The 16,296-nt window shown below is 41.5% G+C and overlaps 2 protein-coding genes across 2 annotated transcripts in view; both read right to left on the bottom strand.

Annotated features, from left to right (window-relative positions):
- The window catches only part of EFHC1 (EF-hand domain containing 1), a 44,634-nt gene extending 39,612 nt beyond the window's left edge, over positions 1-5,022 (bottom strand). Inside the window, exon 1 of the mRNA XM_037519862.2 lies at positions 4,832-5,022. Within this exon, the coding sequence (XP_037375759.1) occupies positions 4,832-4,894 (63 nt within the window). The 5' untranslated portion in view covers positions 4,895-5,022. The remainder of the gene's footprint in view (positions 1-4,831) is intronic.
- Positions 5,023-9,442: 4,420 nt separating this feature from the next.
- Positions 9,443-10,091, bottom strand: LOC119251440 (non-histone chromosomal protein HMG-17-like). Its single transcript, XM_037518729.2, has 2 exons — positions 10,085-10,091; positions 9,443-9,771 (listed from the first exon to the last, which is right to left on the bottom strand). Exons 1-2 carry the CDS (start codon positions 10,089-10,091, stop codon positions 9,476-9,478), a joined length of 303 nt encoding a protein of 100 aa, XP_037374626.1. The 3' UTR covers positions 9,443-9,475.
- Between the last annotated feature and the right edge of the window lie 6,205 nt (positions 10,092-16,296).

The raw sequence follows: 16,296 nt of genomic DNA, 5'->3' as shown, positions 1-16,296 counted from the left end.
AATAGAATGTTCACCTGCTTTGGGTCACTTTTTTTTAAAAAAGCTTTATTTATTTATACAAGCACTGGGGTACAGGCCAGAGAAGCTGGAGGGTGAGATAATTCACCAGAGACAGAGCGGGGAGCAGAACAGGCAGAAGGACCAAAGTACACTGCTGAGGGGAGCAGCAGGTGAAACAGGAGAGGTCTGCCTCGCCATATGGGAATCTCACTGGCCAGCCGGGAATCAAACCACCACTGCAGAGACTGCAGACAGCTTCGCAGAGGCTGCGGACAGCTTCACAGAACTGCGCTCAACCCGCTGCACCACTGGGGAGGTCCTATATGAAGATTATAATGTGATTTTGGGGGTTTGATAACCAAAAGATTCCCCCTTTTTAATTCAGAAAACCCTAGTACTTTGCTAAGTGCTATCTGAATTCTGAACTCTGCACTTATAAATGTAGAGTAAAATTACACATTAGTGTCATTTTAGTTTTTAGGTATCTCAAAAGCAGTTTTCACTTAATTTTAATGTGCTTCTTGTGCTACAAGTCTTTACAAAGCTTTGAAAAATAAATGCACCCCTAAATCCATAAAGTCATAAAGGCAAATCCACTTACTTGCTGTGAGTGATTATGTCTTGTTATAAGGTTTGTAGGGTCTGATTAAACTCACTATTCTTCACATATTTTGCAGGAAATAATTTCCTGCCCTGCCTAGAGTTCCGCAGCAGTTTGATATTTAAATTACATTGGTATTCTAAAGACCGTGGTTACTAAAGTTTTCCCTCCTGATTTGTATTTTATTTCAATAGACCTCTCTCAAATATGAGGATGAGGAATCAAGCTGTAAATTTGCCTTTGCTGGTTATTATATATCATGTCATCAGTATGCCTACAGACTTCAAAGATAATTCCGTTTTATTCACAATGTCATGTGCCAGTGATCAATGATGTGAAAAACTTGCTTCAAATACTGCTCCTGATGTTTAGACAAAGACAGGTGCTTATTGCAGTTTTTTAAAAGTCTAGTCAAATAGTAAAATAATGAAATCATAAGCTTCATGAGAATAGGGATCAGCTCTTTCACACTGGCATACAGCCACTCAACAAATATTTGTGGGAATGAAAAAGTAAAAAGATCTATAATAAAAAAAAAGATCTATAATAATATGAAAGGTACAGTAAACTTCTTTTGCTAACAGAATGATAACTGACCGTGACTTTTACTAAGGGTCAAATGTTCAGGACTGCAAGTCAATTGATAGTTGTCGTCCCAGAGGCCTAACACACAAGACAGAAAAAAATAGTCTGAATTGACTTCTTCACTGGGTAACTTAGATAAACGTTAAGCCTTTCTTTTCCCACCTCTAATGACAGAAGCTACTTCATTTCCTTTCCTGTTTTTAGACAGATCTCTATCATTACTCACACTATCATGACCTTACTAATGGATACTCATGGATATCCCTCAGGTCTCACCACTCCTTTTAGTCACTATGGTTCATCTTTAAAAAAAAAAAAAAAAGATTTATTCATTTATGCATACAAGAGGTATGGGGATGAGAGGATTCACCAGAGACAGAGTGGGGAACAGAACAGGCGGATTGACTGAAATACACTGCTGAGGGGAGCAGCGGGCGAGTGAGGAGAGGTCTGCTGCACCATGTGGGTCACCTCCCTGTTCAGGGATCGAACTCGTGCTGCAGCAGCTGCGGATAGCTTCGTAGTGCTCCATCTTAACCCCTTGCGCCACCAGGGAGGCCCCCATTATGGTTCATCTTTTGAGAATTAAACATACCTAGTCCTTCAAGTACTAAAGACAGTGCCCATGCTTTTCAAATTTCAAATAAGGCAAATTAGTTAATACTTGGCCAGTGTACTTAAAATATAAAATATGACCTCAACATAATGTAGACCATATATGACAAACACATGACTAACATCATACTCAGTCTTGAAAACCTGAAAGACTTTTCTCTAAGATTAGGCACAGACAAAGATAGTCACTCTCATCACTACTCCTCCTCACAGAATTGGAAGTCCTAGTTACAGCTATCAGGCAAGAGAAAGAAATAACATCCGTATTGGAAAAAAAGCTGTAAAACCATCACTATTTGCAGACAACATGACGATATACATAGAAAATCCTAAAGCTGCCATTAAAAAAAAAACTATTAGAACAATAAATCAGTGAAGAGGCAGGCTACAAAATCAACATGGTCTAAAAATTTGGCTGTGACACTTGAAATCAAAAAACACTTAAAAGAAAACATAGGCAAAACACTCCACAACAATGGCATCAGTAATGTCTTTCAGGACATGACCACAAAGCAAGGGAAACAAAAGTAATATGGGACTACATCAAACTAAAAAGCTTCTGCACAGCAAAGATAGCTATCATTAAAATGAAAGGACACCCTACTGAACAGGAGAAAAGATCTACTCATTATATAGCCAACATGGGGCTAATATCCAAGATCTGCAAAGACCTCATACAACTCAACAAGAAGAAATCATCCCAACCAAAAAATGATCAGAAGAGCTAAATAGGCATTTCTCCAAAGAAGTCATACAGATGGTCAACAGGCACATGAAAAAAATGCTCATGATCATTTATCATCAGGGAGATACTAATCAAAACCACATTGAGATACCTCCTCACACTTATGAGAATGACCCACATCAAACAGACCAGAAACAAGTATTGGGAAGGATGGGAAGGAAAGGAACACTACTACACTGTTGGTGGGAATGTAGACTGGTCCTCCCTCTAAGGAAAAGAGTATGGAGATTTCTCAAAATACTAACAACAGTGCAACAATGTGTCCCAGCAATTCTACTCCTAGGTATCTACCTGAAGAATATAAAAACATTAGTTCAGAAGTATATATGGACTCTTATTTATTTATAAAAACCAACTTATAGATACAACCTAAGTATCCAGAGACAGATGGGTGGATAAAGATGTAGTGTATACATACACAATAGAATATTATTCAATTGCTGAAAGAGATGAAATCTTGCTATTTGTGACAAAAAGGATGAAACTGGAAGGGATTATGCTAAGTGAAATAAATCAGAGGGACAAAGACAAATACTGGGTAATTGTATTCATACTTGGAATATAAAGAAAAAAGGACTAGATAAAACCAACCTTGAAATCTGACTGCAGGACTGAAGTTACCGGAGCCGGGACATGGGAGAGCCCAGTGGGCGATAGTAGAAGATTACTGGTGATGTGCTGGTGGACATGGTGTGATAACATACATTTGAAGAGGTGTAAATGAACCTATTTCCATAAAACATGTATAGTCTTGTACCAGTGTTATCTCAATAAAAATACTTTAATGTAGTTTTTTAAAAAATATATGAAATACGTCCAAGAAACAGTTCATCTTACTTGTAGTATAGAAATACACATTCTCGGAGCCTGGCACTCCAATCCACACCTCTGTGATCTTCTAAATCAGCTCAAACCTACCTCCTCAGTATCCACACTCATCGTCACCAAATGCTTAGACTGCTCCTGCACAGGGCAGGAACATGCTCAGAACATCTTATAAATTACATAAAATTGAAAAGTCCACTGAAGCAAAATACCTGCGATGCCAGGTCTTAGTGCAGGAATAATTATAAAAAATAGATTCAGAATCCAAATTCCCTCACCAAACTTTCAACTCCAATTTATTCTCCCAAAGAAAACAAATTTACTATTTTTACCTTACTTTTATGACCATGGAGAGGAACTCAGTTTAAATAATTAAACTATATGAAAACAAATTCTCATCTATGATAGTCACTCTATCAATTTTCGGTGTTAATCTTTTAATACATATTTCAATAGTCCTATTAGAATTAAGACATACTAAATAATTTTGCCATGGACTAAACTATGTCAGGAGAGATAGAAGGGGGGAAAAACAAGCTTTCTTTTCTCCTATTCAATTTTGTCTAGAAGATGCACCTAAAAACACTTAACCTAGGCGAGGAGCAAAACAAAATCTAAACAGGAAACTTAAAAAATGTTAGAGAGAAAAGAATAGGTCTAGGGGAAAAAACAACTAATCACTTGAGGCTGAGGGAATGGAATTACCTAGCTCCGACAAAGCAGAGAAGGATAGTTTGGGAGGAAGATGGGCAACAGGACAGTTTAGCTTCCTGAAAAACAGCAATTAAGAAAGAAAAAAAAGAATGCGGAGGTGGGACTAAATTGTAGAAAAGGCAGAAGTGCTGGACAGAAAAGGGATGAAGCTGGATAGAAGCATAACGGAGAAGGGTAGACACTGCAGAAAAGGACATGGCATGGGAATGCTAAACAAGACAGGACATGGGTCCGGGATTCAAAAGAGGAAGGAGGCAGGGTGGGGATGAGGGGCTGGGGAGAATGGGTGGGCTAGAGCGGAGGGAATGAATGAGGTGGAAGGTTTAGAGAGGTTGAATGCGGGAAGGGTCGGGTTAAGGGGTGCTGAGGGACGGAGCTGGACACGGAAAGGTATGGTGTGGGAGAAGACATCGAACGCACTTGGGAGTGAAGTGGGGGAAACAGTGACGTAGAAGCAGCAGCAGGGATTAGGGAGCAGAGCTCAAGGCCTATGGGGGGGGGTCGAACGAAAGAGGCCCACAGACTACCAGGGAGCAGAGGCCAAAGGATGAGAGGGAGAGAATGAGGCTGGGTGGTGGAGGGCGACATCACTGCGGCGGGGAAGAGAGTACAGGGTCGGGGCAGAGAGAGGATTTGAAAGGAGAGAGGACAAACGTGGGTGGAGGAGAACGGAGGTGCACTAAGCGGCGCCCCCCGAGGCCGCCCGGAGTTGGGAACAGGTCGGGGTTGGGCGGGTAAGTCCTCACCGTGGAGTCCTTAAAGGACGTGCCCGGGAGAAAGGGCAGGCCATGCACGGGGTTGGACACCATCGCAGCCGCTAAAGCCACCACCGCCCCAGTGGGATTTAGTGCTCCGGGTTACCCGGGCGACCGGCCGCGTTCTCAGGCCTCCTAGAGCTCCATGGCAACGCCAAACAGTCCGTGCGCTCCAGAGTGGAGGGCGGGGCCCGAGGCGCAGGCTGGCCCGTATTGCGCATGCGCCCCCAGGAACGCCGCATGGTCTCGCGGTATAGTGGCCGCCGGGAAAGGGGCGTGGTTAGTGGGTGCTGCGCCCCTGGCCCCGCCCCTCCGCTCGTCCGGCGCTCCCTACGCCTTGGGAAGTGGTAGGCTGGGTGGGCGGAGGCGTGTATGAAGAGGGTGTAGCACCCTCTGAGGGATCCTGGAGACGGAGCCCAACCTTAGATGTGTTACAAAGGAAGGGAAGTGTTCCTTCCTCTCTTTCACCCCAGTCCTCGTGGGGCTCCGCCTACCTTGTGAGCTCAGACAGTTTTTTTTTTAATGATTTATTTATGCATACTAGAGCTGGGGTACAGGCCAGAGATGGGAGGGGTGAGAGACAGAGACAGAGCGGGGAGCACAACAGGCAGACTGACTGAGGTACACTGATGAGGGGAGCAGCAAATGAGACAGGAGAGGTCTGCTGCGCCATGTGGGTTTCTCCCTGGCCGGGTGGGGGATCGAACTCGTGCTGCAGAGGCTGCGGATTGCTTCATAGTGCGGTGCTTACCCCCTTGCACCACCAGGGAGGCCCTAGCTCAGGCAACCTTTTCTGCAGGCCCTGGGAAAATGACTCCCGTTGCGTTTCACACTAAAGTGCGAATGGTTGGTTCCTGGTGCAAGTATTACCTTCACCAGGCCAGTGCTTCTTGGGGGCAGGGATTGCAGAGTATTTGTATTAGTGTTTGTGATGTTCAGTGAACCAGAGCAACCTTCTGGTACCTAATTCTTCTATTGTCTCGATATCTTTCCACTATCACCTTCCTTTTTTCTCCATAGCCAATCCCTGCAGTTCTACACCCTCTCTGTTTTAAAAGACTGGTCTTGGATAGTTACCTCATATGATTATCTCAAAATCTGTCAGCTGAAGATTTAGAGGGAGCTCACCTCAATTCCCCCAATCTAGTTTATACCTACCTGCAACTACAATGTAGAGTTCAGAACAAGGACAAAGGCTGTTCCTTCAAAGAGAGAGCTAAGTCATAAGAAAGAAGCAAATACCTGAACTATTTGTCAGCAGCGTCACAGGTATTCTCACCTTTGGTGCTTTTTATAAAACTTACTTAAATTATAATTCCTTAAATGAAATTAATCCTGTCCCTGAAGCATTTTTTTAATAGAAAGATTTATTTTTTTTTTCTTTATTTTTTTTTAAATAATAAATTTTATTTTTATATTCCCCATACAATTGCAGCCCCCCCATTCTGACCCCAATCCCTCCCCTCCCGCCCCCGCCCCCCTAAAAGTGTCTCTGGTTCGTAGTTTTTTGTTGATTTTGATTTTCACTTTCTTATAGTTATTCGTTTTCCTGGTCCCTTATTTAAGTTTAATAGAAAGATTTATTTTTTTTAAAGCTTTATTTATGCATACAAGAACTGCGGTGCAGGCCAGAGGTGTGGGGTCGGTGAGAGGATTCACCAGAGAAAATGGGGAACAGAACAGGCAGACTGACTGAAATCACTGCTGAGGGGAGCAGTGGGTGAGGCAGAAGAGGTCTGCTGCACCATGTGGGTAGCTCTCTGGCCGGGGATGGAACCCATGCTGCTATGGCTGTGGATTGCTTCATAATGCAGTGCTTAACCCCTTGCGCCACCAGGGAGGCCCCCCTGAAGCATTTTTTTGGAAAGAAAAAGAAAAACTATTAATCAGCACCGAGGAACTTTATTCTTTTTTTTTTTTAATTTTTTTTTTTATTTTTTTAAAGAGGCAAGTATTTTATTTATTTATTTATTTGTTTATTTGTTTATTTGTTTATACAAGCACTGGGTACAGTCAGAAGCGCAGGAGGGTGAGAGAATTCACCAGAGCCAGAGCGGGGAGCAGAGCAGGCAGAAGGACTGAAGTACACTGCTGAGGGGAGCAGCGGGCGGCAGGAGAGGTCTGCGCGCCATGTGGGACCCTCCTCTGGTGGCCAGGGAGCAGCCGAGGATCGAACTGGCGCTGCAGAGGCCGCAGGCAGCTTCGCAACCCAGAGCTCAACCGCTGCGCCACCAGGGAGGCCCAGCACCGAGGAACTTTAAATAAAAAAAAAAAGCAAACAACACCCAGGTGCCCTGAGACTGAATTCAGTAGATTTGAAATGGGGCTCCGGAATCTGATTTTTATACAGCTATTTCTGATAATGTACCAATTTTAGAGACATGACACAGCTGCAGACCTGACACAGAAGGCATAGCTACAGGATCTGGGCAGTTTACCACCAACAAAGTCAGCAGCTTAAGTTTTATTGCTACTTGTCAGAGCAAATCCCCTTGTTGGGTTTCACTAGTGGGTGTGAAGCTCAAAGGGCCAGGAACACAAATCCACTAGTGGCACCTAAAGCAGTTATCGGTGGCTGTTTCCCACACTCTGCTCAAAGAGTTTCTTTTCTAGTACTTCCTCTACCATTTTACTTCTTTTTCCCATTGTCTTAATTTTACTTCTTTCTCTCATTGTCTTAAAAAAAACTTAAAATGTTTGTTTTTTGTTATATTTAGTGCAGGTGTTCAATGTTTTTTTTAAAAATATTTTTTCCAAGCCAAACTGTATCCAGCTTTATTAAAGATACTTTTCAAGCTTCTGCACAGCAAAAGAGACATTAATCAAAACAGAGAGACATCCCACTGATTGGGAAAATATCTTTGCACTCTGTTCAACTGATAGGGACTGATCACAAAGCTATACAAAGAACTCACACAACTCAACAAAATCAAAATAAAATATCCAATCAAGAAATGGGCAGAAGAACTTGAAAGACATTTCTCCAAAGAGGAAATGCAAATGGACAACAGGTATATGAAAAAATGTTCAACATCCCTTATAATCAGGGAAATGCAAATCAAAACCACACTGAGATACCTTACACCATTGAGAATGGCACATATCAAAAAAACAAGCAACAACAAATGTTGGTGAAGATGTGGTGAAAAGGAACTCTCCTACATTGCTGGTGGGAGTGCAAACTGATACAACCACTATGGAAAGCTGTCTGGAGGTTCCTCAATCTACTAAAAATGGAGCTACCATACGACCTGGCAATCCCACTACTAGGGATCTACCCAAAGACAGAAAAATATTTATTCAAAAGAACATCTCTACCCCTATTTTTATTGAAGCACTATTTATAATAGATAAAACCTGGAAACAACACAAATGCCCAAAAATAGATGACTGGATCAAGAAGACGTAGTATATATACACAATGGAATATTACTCAGCAATCAAAAAAGATAAACTCATGCCACTCGCAGCAACGTAGATGGAGCTAGAAGAATTATGCTCAGTGAAATAAGCCAGAAGGAAAAAGAAAAATATCGGATGGTTTCACTTATAGCAGGAATATAGGGGAACCAAATAAGATGTCAGTGTAAAAAAAATAATAACAGTACAAAACACAACAAAGCAAAATGGACAATTATAAATCAGACATCCTGCAGGGGAGGAGGAGGGAGAGGGATCTGAGGGAGGGAGGGAGGAGCACAGGGGACTGAGGTGATGGTGCACGGGTGCATTGGTGAAGGTAACTCTATGGAGACTACACCTGAGGCGGTGGGGGGAAGCAAATATTTAAAAATGAACAATGATATAAAAAATTAATACAAAAAATAAAGATTAAAGAATAAAGATACTTTTCATAAACAATCATGGTATTTCAGGCAGGATATGGACAATCATTAACAGTATACAACAACTTTCAAACTCCCCTCTTCAATGGACTACCAAAATCAGAAAGCCACTATGAAGTCTTCGTTTAATGCTCTGAGCAGGGAAAGTTTGGAGTGAGGGCTGACATTTCACATTTAGCATGTTGTTTAACAACTTTTCACAAGCTAACCCTGACTTTCAGGTAATGAAATGAAAATGGCAGATTTATCGATCTGAAGATCCACAATCTAAAAAAGGAACTGCTGTTCTTTTAAGGGGTGCTGTCTCAGTGGTGTCCAGTGGTAAGTGGAAAGTCTCAGTTCATCTCAGTGGAAAGTCCAGATTGCCTGATACCAGTAACCACTTTTTTTTTTTTTTGGTCAGGTCTCAGGGTGTAAGGGAGTCAAGTCTATGCTGAAGGCAGAAAGGGAGGACATAAAAATGAATTTTAGTTTTTCCATACATGGCGTCTGTGCCAAGGTGGCTAATGTGCATTAACATCAAGGAATCCCTCCTCCTGGGAACCAAGAGGAAGTCTCTCAAAACTAGAAGGGAAAGGTTTTCTCTCCCACATCAATCTAGCTTAGGAGACGTTCTATTAGTGACATATGCCCTTCCCCCAAAAAACAACAATGAAGTGTTCTGTGTGCTAACAACATAGCTTAAAAAAAAAGTAAAACAAAATTCTGCATTTTTATAAAACTTGATAAAAAATAGTATTTCAAACTGTGCAGTCACCAGAAGTACACAATTATCAACAATGCACACACTTCACTTGGCATCTCCAGCACCTTCAGCTTTTTGTGCCTGGTCTGTTTTGGCATCTCCATTTTCTGCAGGGCTATTCCCATCCTTGCCAGCATCAGCTTTACCCTTTTTTCCTTTGGATACCTTCTCTCCCTTCTTTGCAGGGGCCTTTTTAGGCTTGGGCTCTGGCTTTGGAGGAGCAGATTTAGCAGATAACCTTGTGGATCTTCTCTGTGGTTCGTCATTCACCTTGGCTTTATCTCCTTTAGCATCCCCTTCAGCCTTTCTCTTGGGCCTGGTGGTGATGGCGGGATGTGGTGCTGGACACGGGGATGCAGGGGTGGGTGGGCTTTGGTCGGACCGGGGGGCCGGTGTGGGGGTCGTTCTCGCCTCTTCTTCACACTGCTCCCTTTTTTTTTTTAAGTAATGAATTGGTTAACTTTTGAGTTACTGAAAACCCTTAAACATATCTGTCCATTGAATTTTATCTTAGCCACTTTTCTAGGGTGGAAGCCAGCCATTGGGAGAGTATTTCAAAATAGTAAGTTCAATCTTCAAAGAGAAGGTTCTTCCACATTATTGAATTACTAACTATAATCCTTGCCAACTTTCGTGATAACCTTAAACTCTTACCAGTCATGTGACCCCTCCCTCCCCTCTCTTAATTAAAGTAAATCCCGTAGCGTTAGGAGATACTTGGAAGAGCCCTTCTTGACTAACTTCGTGGTTGCACTTCGGGCTATATTCCCTGGGTTGGGTTCCATAGGGAAGGAGTCTTGGGTAAGGAAGACTGGAAAGGATGAGTCATTCCTAAGCCTATTGTCAATTGTGGCATCTGTTTCTATCTGAGGAGTGCCTTCTGCTCAAATACCTTTCTTTCCATTAAGAGCATGCTAGTTAAATGGTTAACAGAGTGTATTTTAATTACATTCTGTCCCTAGAAATGCATGGTGAAGAAAACATCTCTTCTTAGTCTATAGCCTCATAAAAATGCCATCACCTCTGAGGCAGGGAAGCAATGTAGTGTTGCACTAATCTTGAACAGCACAGCTCTGTGAAGAAGGGGGTAGGGGTGGGGAAAGGAAAAAAAAGGCTGACTTTGAACAACTGCTTACATCCTGATATAATATAATTAAGAGTTTATATCCCACTGCTCTCAAACATGACAACTCAGGCTGGATTGCCCTTCTGTAGAATATATAGGAGAGCACAGGAGCCTGACAATCCTTGACAGGTAAAGTAGAAAGAACCCTGGCTTGAAGTCTGTGCATAAAGCCTGAACTCAAAAGACCACAGAGACATTGCATGACTTTAGCAGGTGTTTCGAAGCTTGAATAATGGAAGAAACAGAGAGATCAGACTGCCAGCCCCAAAGAGGGCCTCATGCTGGATGTTGTCTCTCTAGGGCTCTTAATGGGAGTCGTCAGATTGCCAGAGGCTATAAGAAGTAGCCTAAAAAGCACCTCCTTTTTTAAAAAAAAAAAAAACCTTTTGCCAGAGCTGGCTTTCCCCAGAATTTGTTCTCAATACTGTGACATTCTTCTGTACTAAAATCACAGAACAAATGCCAGGCAGGCGTGTGTGTGTGTGTGTGTGTGTGTGTGTGTGTGTGTGTCTGTGTGTGTGTGTCCCCATCCTGCTTGTAAGGATATTTCTGCAGTCAAATATCCTTGGTTTGGTATTCTACTTCTCCCTGCTGGATAAAAATGGTACTACATGGTTTCTGAAAGGCCCAGTTACAGACCCGTGGGGTTGAAAGTGCTGGTGTGAGGCTGGCATGTGAGCGTTGGTTTCTGACTGTTCCTCAGACCAAGTGCTCTATGGCATTCATTTCCATGATTCCTTGGTTTCTGAAATCTTTCATTTAAAAACGAGTGCCTTGTCAACCACTTTGATCTTTGCAAAGTATGGAAAAAGGAGAAAGAAGGATCCACAGTGATTTCCAAGCAGATTTTGATACTAATTTAGGACTGACAGGAAATCTTCATTTGACACAAAATCACACAATTTGGGGTTAGAATATTTTATTCTGGCAGTGGGCTCTTATTAGGGAGTTGAAAAAACTCGTGTTTCTGCTACTCTGCCCTCCCTACCTCATAAGTGAAACCCATTCGATTAATTTCACTGATTCAGTTGGAATTTGATTCCTTCTGAAAAAAGCCTCTCTAACATGACCCCACTGAATTAGAGTTTTCAAAGGATATAAGCTTTGTAACAGCAGGTTCTTTGTTCTGTTCATTGCCCATCACAGTGCCTGGCCTCATACTCAGCAAATGGTTATGAAATAATTGACCAAGTCAATGAATAAATAATGAGTAGGATATCACTCAGTAAAGTGTTTTGCTAATTATTGGTGGATCCCATTAGTAGCCCTTAAAATCCATGTAATTGATGATGGCAACAAGAAGAAATTTTTATTTTTTTAAAGATTATTTATGCATACAAGAACTGGGATACAGGCCAGAGGTGGGGGGGGGGTGAGAGGATTCACCAGAGACAGAGTGGGGAACAGAATAGGCAGACTGACTGAAATACACTGCTGAGGGGAGTAGCCGGGCAAGACAGAAGAGGTCTGCTGCGCCATGTATGTTGCTCCCTGGTCGGGGATTGAATTTGTGCTGCGGTGGCTGTGGATAGCTTCATAGGTTGTGTCTTAACCCCTTTCGCCACCAGGGAGGCCCCAAGAAGAACTTTTAAAAAAGGAATGGAATATACATCCTATGTTGCTTGAGTAAGAATAATTTTTCTTTAATTTTTCTTTTTTAAAAAAACTTAAATGTAGTAATTTTTTCTTACATTGTTGTTAATTTTTGGACAATATATGATTTCTCCCCTCAGGTATGGTCACTGTATTTCTCCCACCACCAAAGCACCCATGATCCGTGTAGGATAAGGTAAAAAATGATATCAGGCTTTTCTGCCCTCCCGCCATCAGGGTAGATGACGGATCCCTGCGGTCCTGAATGCATGCCTGATGCCGGGCACCTGGAGTAGGGTGTGGGCATGCGTAAGTGGATTCACCTGGGCTAAGACTGGGCTTATAAGGGTGGTGTCACGGGGACACCAGCAGAAGCAGAACCACGGGAAGCAGAACCACGAGAGCAGAACCATGAGAGAAGCAGAGAGAACCACGAGGAGCAGAGAGGAGAGAAGCAGAGACCACCAAAGAACACCGGAGGAGAGCCCAGAAAGAGCTGGGGGCTGAGGGGCTGACAGGCCTCCCTTGCTAGCCATGTACCTGGTAAATCCCAATAAAAGCCTGAAAAGCCACTGAGGGCTCCAGGACTCACTTCTCCTTTACCCCGTCTGCCCGGGTCATAGAGAACCTGCCCTGTGGCCATCCTGCCACTACAATCCGTCACCACATTCCCTTATGTTCTCCCCTCTTAATTCCCCCCCACCCTAGATGCCTCATTTCTATGGTCTTTGTGGGTAAGAATAATTTAGGGAAAACATTTCCAAGGGGTGTGTGTGTGTACCTATTCGTATGGGTAGGTATTTCTTATTGTGGTCACCATCAAAAACCTTGGAAAGTGATTGACACGCTCTAGCCCCTCGTTCACTAAAAGAGGTTAAGAAAATATGGGTCAAGGAAAGTGAAACTATAAGAAAGTGAAAATCAAAATCAACAAAAAACTATGAACCAGAGACACTCTATGGGAGTTGGGGGGTGGGGAGGGGAGGGATTGGGGTCAAAATAAGGGGATTGCAATTGTATGGGGAATATAAAAATAAAATTTATTTAAAAAGAACATATAGAGGAATACAATATTGAACATTGCTTTACCTGTTGAATTTGCTTAAGAAGGATAATAGCACAGATGGAGATTAAGTTCCTGTTGTTATTTTGCTACTGATAGATTATTTTTCACTAGTGGTTCTTTTTTTGACTAGTTAGGTTATGTTATTTTCTGCTATAACATTCCCAGAGTCATATTTTTTTTCTTATTTTTGAATTATCTGTGCTGTCTTCACAGTCGGAATTCCTTTGAATGATCAAATATGCTTTTCTCTTTTACCCTATTTCTTTCCATTTCTGTCTGTTGTTAGAAATCTTTCCTTAGATTTGTACCTGCTCTGTCTACAGATTAGGCCCAGCATTAGTTGATATTCTGTTCTAGGCTTAATATTTATCTAAAGCAGAGCTGTTTGTCTTCATTCAAAGTAAAGTATATTCCTCAAAATAAAAAAAAAAGAAAATATGGGTCAGTGAGTATTTTTAACAGTCTCTCAATCCTTTCACAGATTGGGATGATGTCCCTTTTTGTCACAGGAGGGGACATTGAATGAGGCATCTGCCTCTGAGAAATCTCTGGACTAGTAAATCTTTTAGCTGTATGAAGCCTTTCTGTTCCATACAATCAAGAAACAATATTACTGACAGTGTAATGGCATTAATATTGACTGCAGTTTCAGATTCCAATTGTGAACAGGAAGTGAATCCATTTATTCACGTCAATGGAAACCTTGAAATGATGGGGAAATGCCTTTGATACTTCCTCTCCCATCACACATCTCAAACCACTCTTCCTTTTCCCCTTTCACATATGCAGCATGGAAGAGAAAATGAAACACCAAGTTGGGGGCCTTTAGAGATATATTTTTAATGTCTTCGGTGTGTTATGAACATTTGGAAAACTTGGACAGCTTGGGTGACTTATCTCCACAAGTCTCTCTCTTTTTCTTAATCTTGAAAATGAGAATCCTGGACCAGAATTAATGATCATTAATCATTTGGGTACCATGAAATTGTTTTGAAAGCCTAGTGAATGTTATAGATCCTGTCTCCCCAAAATACACATAATCACATATGCAGATTTTACTTACAATTGCATGAAGTTAATGAGAGGGTCTAAGGTCTCATGGTCTTTTTTCTGTGAAATCTTATGGAATGAAAAATGCATATCATAGTACCCCAAAGGCAGAAAGATGTAATAGTTGAAAGCATGATTTATAGGAAGCTTCTTGGGGCAGAGGGCCCTTTTTTCCAACAAATGAATTTCAAGGAAGGAAGAGAATGGCATAGAAAGGAGAACCTAAGTTCAAAAGATGCTTAATCAGCCTATTGCAATGTGTGGGCCCTGCTGTATACTGCTGATATATGCTTAAAAAGTAATGATATTTATGAGATCACCAGAAATTCAAACTCTGGATATTTGATAATGTTAAGGAATTGTTCTTCAAATTTTAGACATGATAACAATAGTGTGGTTTTGAGAAACAAAAGCCTTCGTCTTTTATTTATTTTTTTAAAAAGCACTTTTTTTTTTTTTTAAAGGAGAGGTCTGTTGTGCCATGTGGATAGCTCCTTGGCCTTGGAATGAACTCATGCTGCAGTGGCTGCAGATAACTTCATAGTAATGTGTCTTAACCCCTTGTGCCACCAAGCAGACCCCAAGCCTTCATCTTTTAAAAAGACATACCCAAGTAAGTACTGTGGTGAAAATGATTAAATGTGTGGGATTTGCTTCAAAGTCATATGGGAGGAAACAAATGAATGAAAGTATAGATGAAATGATTGTCCATTGCTTGATCATTGTTGATGTGGTTCTGTGGGAGTTCACTGTACAACTCTGTCTACTCTTGTATATATTTGAACAATCTAAAAAAAATTATTAAAAGTGTGGACTCTGGAGCTAGACTGCCGAAGTATAAACCCTAATTCTATCACTTATGAACTCTGGGGTCCTGTGGGAGCATCCTAACCCTTTCCTAAGCTATAAACAAAGATACTTATAATTCTCCCCAACTCATAAGGTTATTGTGAGTGTTAAATGAATTGATATATATTAGAGCTTAAGACTAGTGTCTGTCACATTGTAAGTGCTTGGTAGCTATTTTCTACATGATGTCTCGATAATCTGTGACATGTAGACAGAGAGTCAACAAAGGAATGTGGAGGAAAGCAGGAAATTCCCTACCAAAAACAGATGCAGGATTCCCCACCATTTCTCTGGGAAAATAAAATACATCTTAACCTTTTATGGGTGAAGAAAAATTCCTCTCGGGGGCAGAGGGCTTCCACTCTGGTGAGAGGGGCCCACATAGAGGGGAACATGTTTGTGTGGAGCCCAGAGCACCCCACTTGGTATGAAATGATAGAAATAATAGTGCTAAATTGCCATTAGCACTGGCTGAACACAAACATTATGCTGAAGTATTTTTTCCATAGTAAAATGAATCACATTCCAAGATAATTTGTTCTTGTTTAGAGAGAAAAAAACAAAACAAAACATTGAGTGGAAAAGTTTTACTTGCTGACATAATGGTCTTTGAGAAAAAGAAATTGTTTAATCTGGAATAATGCTCAGGTTTATTTTAATGAGGAATAGGGTATATTTAATTGCTCCTGAAGATGAGGAAGAATTCACTAGACAAGTACGGGGAAATAACTTGAGAGTCAGTGGTTCTTAAGGGTGGCCTTGAGTCCCCCAAGTTCTTTTCATTGATAATAGATGGCCTTGGAGACTAATCTTTGTACTATATCTAGGTCCCTGTGGAATTCTGGGACAAAATATACTTAAGCATCTCATTACTGGGGCTGCTTCAACAGCAACAGGACTTTTGCTAGGTCAATATATCTAGAAATGAAATGAGAACACACCTTTATTTATCAGAGTGAAAAAAAAACCCATTTCTCTCCCTGACCCCCCACATCCCCCAACCCTATGCTCTTTCTGGTTCACACAGTTGGCTATGGGAAAGTTAGATTAAAGGAACTTTTACTTTCACTTCTTCTTGGTGGTTAAGCATATGGACTCTGAATTCAAACGCTTGAGTTTCTGTGAGGTTTCATTATTTAATAGCCAAGGAGTCTTGGACAAATTTACCTAGTCTATCCAGTT

The sequence above is a fragment of the Talpa occidentalis genome, unplaced genomic scaffold (assembly GCF_014898055.3).
Source record: "Talpa occidentalis isolate TD23 unplaced genomic scaffold, MPIMG_talOcc4v2.1 talOcc4.2, whole genome shotgun sequence".
In the NCBI taxonomy this organism is placed as follows: Eukaryota; Metazoa; Chordata; class Mammalia; order Eulipotyphla; family Talpidae; genus Talpa; species Talpa occidentalis.
This window is presented reverse-complemented; position numbering and strand designations above follow the sequence as displayed.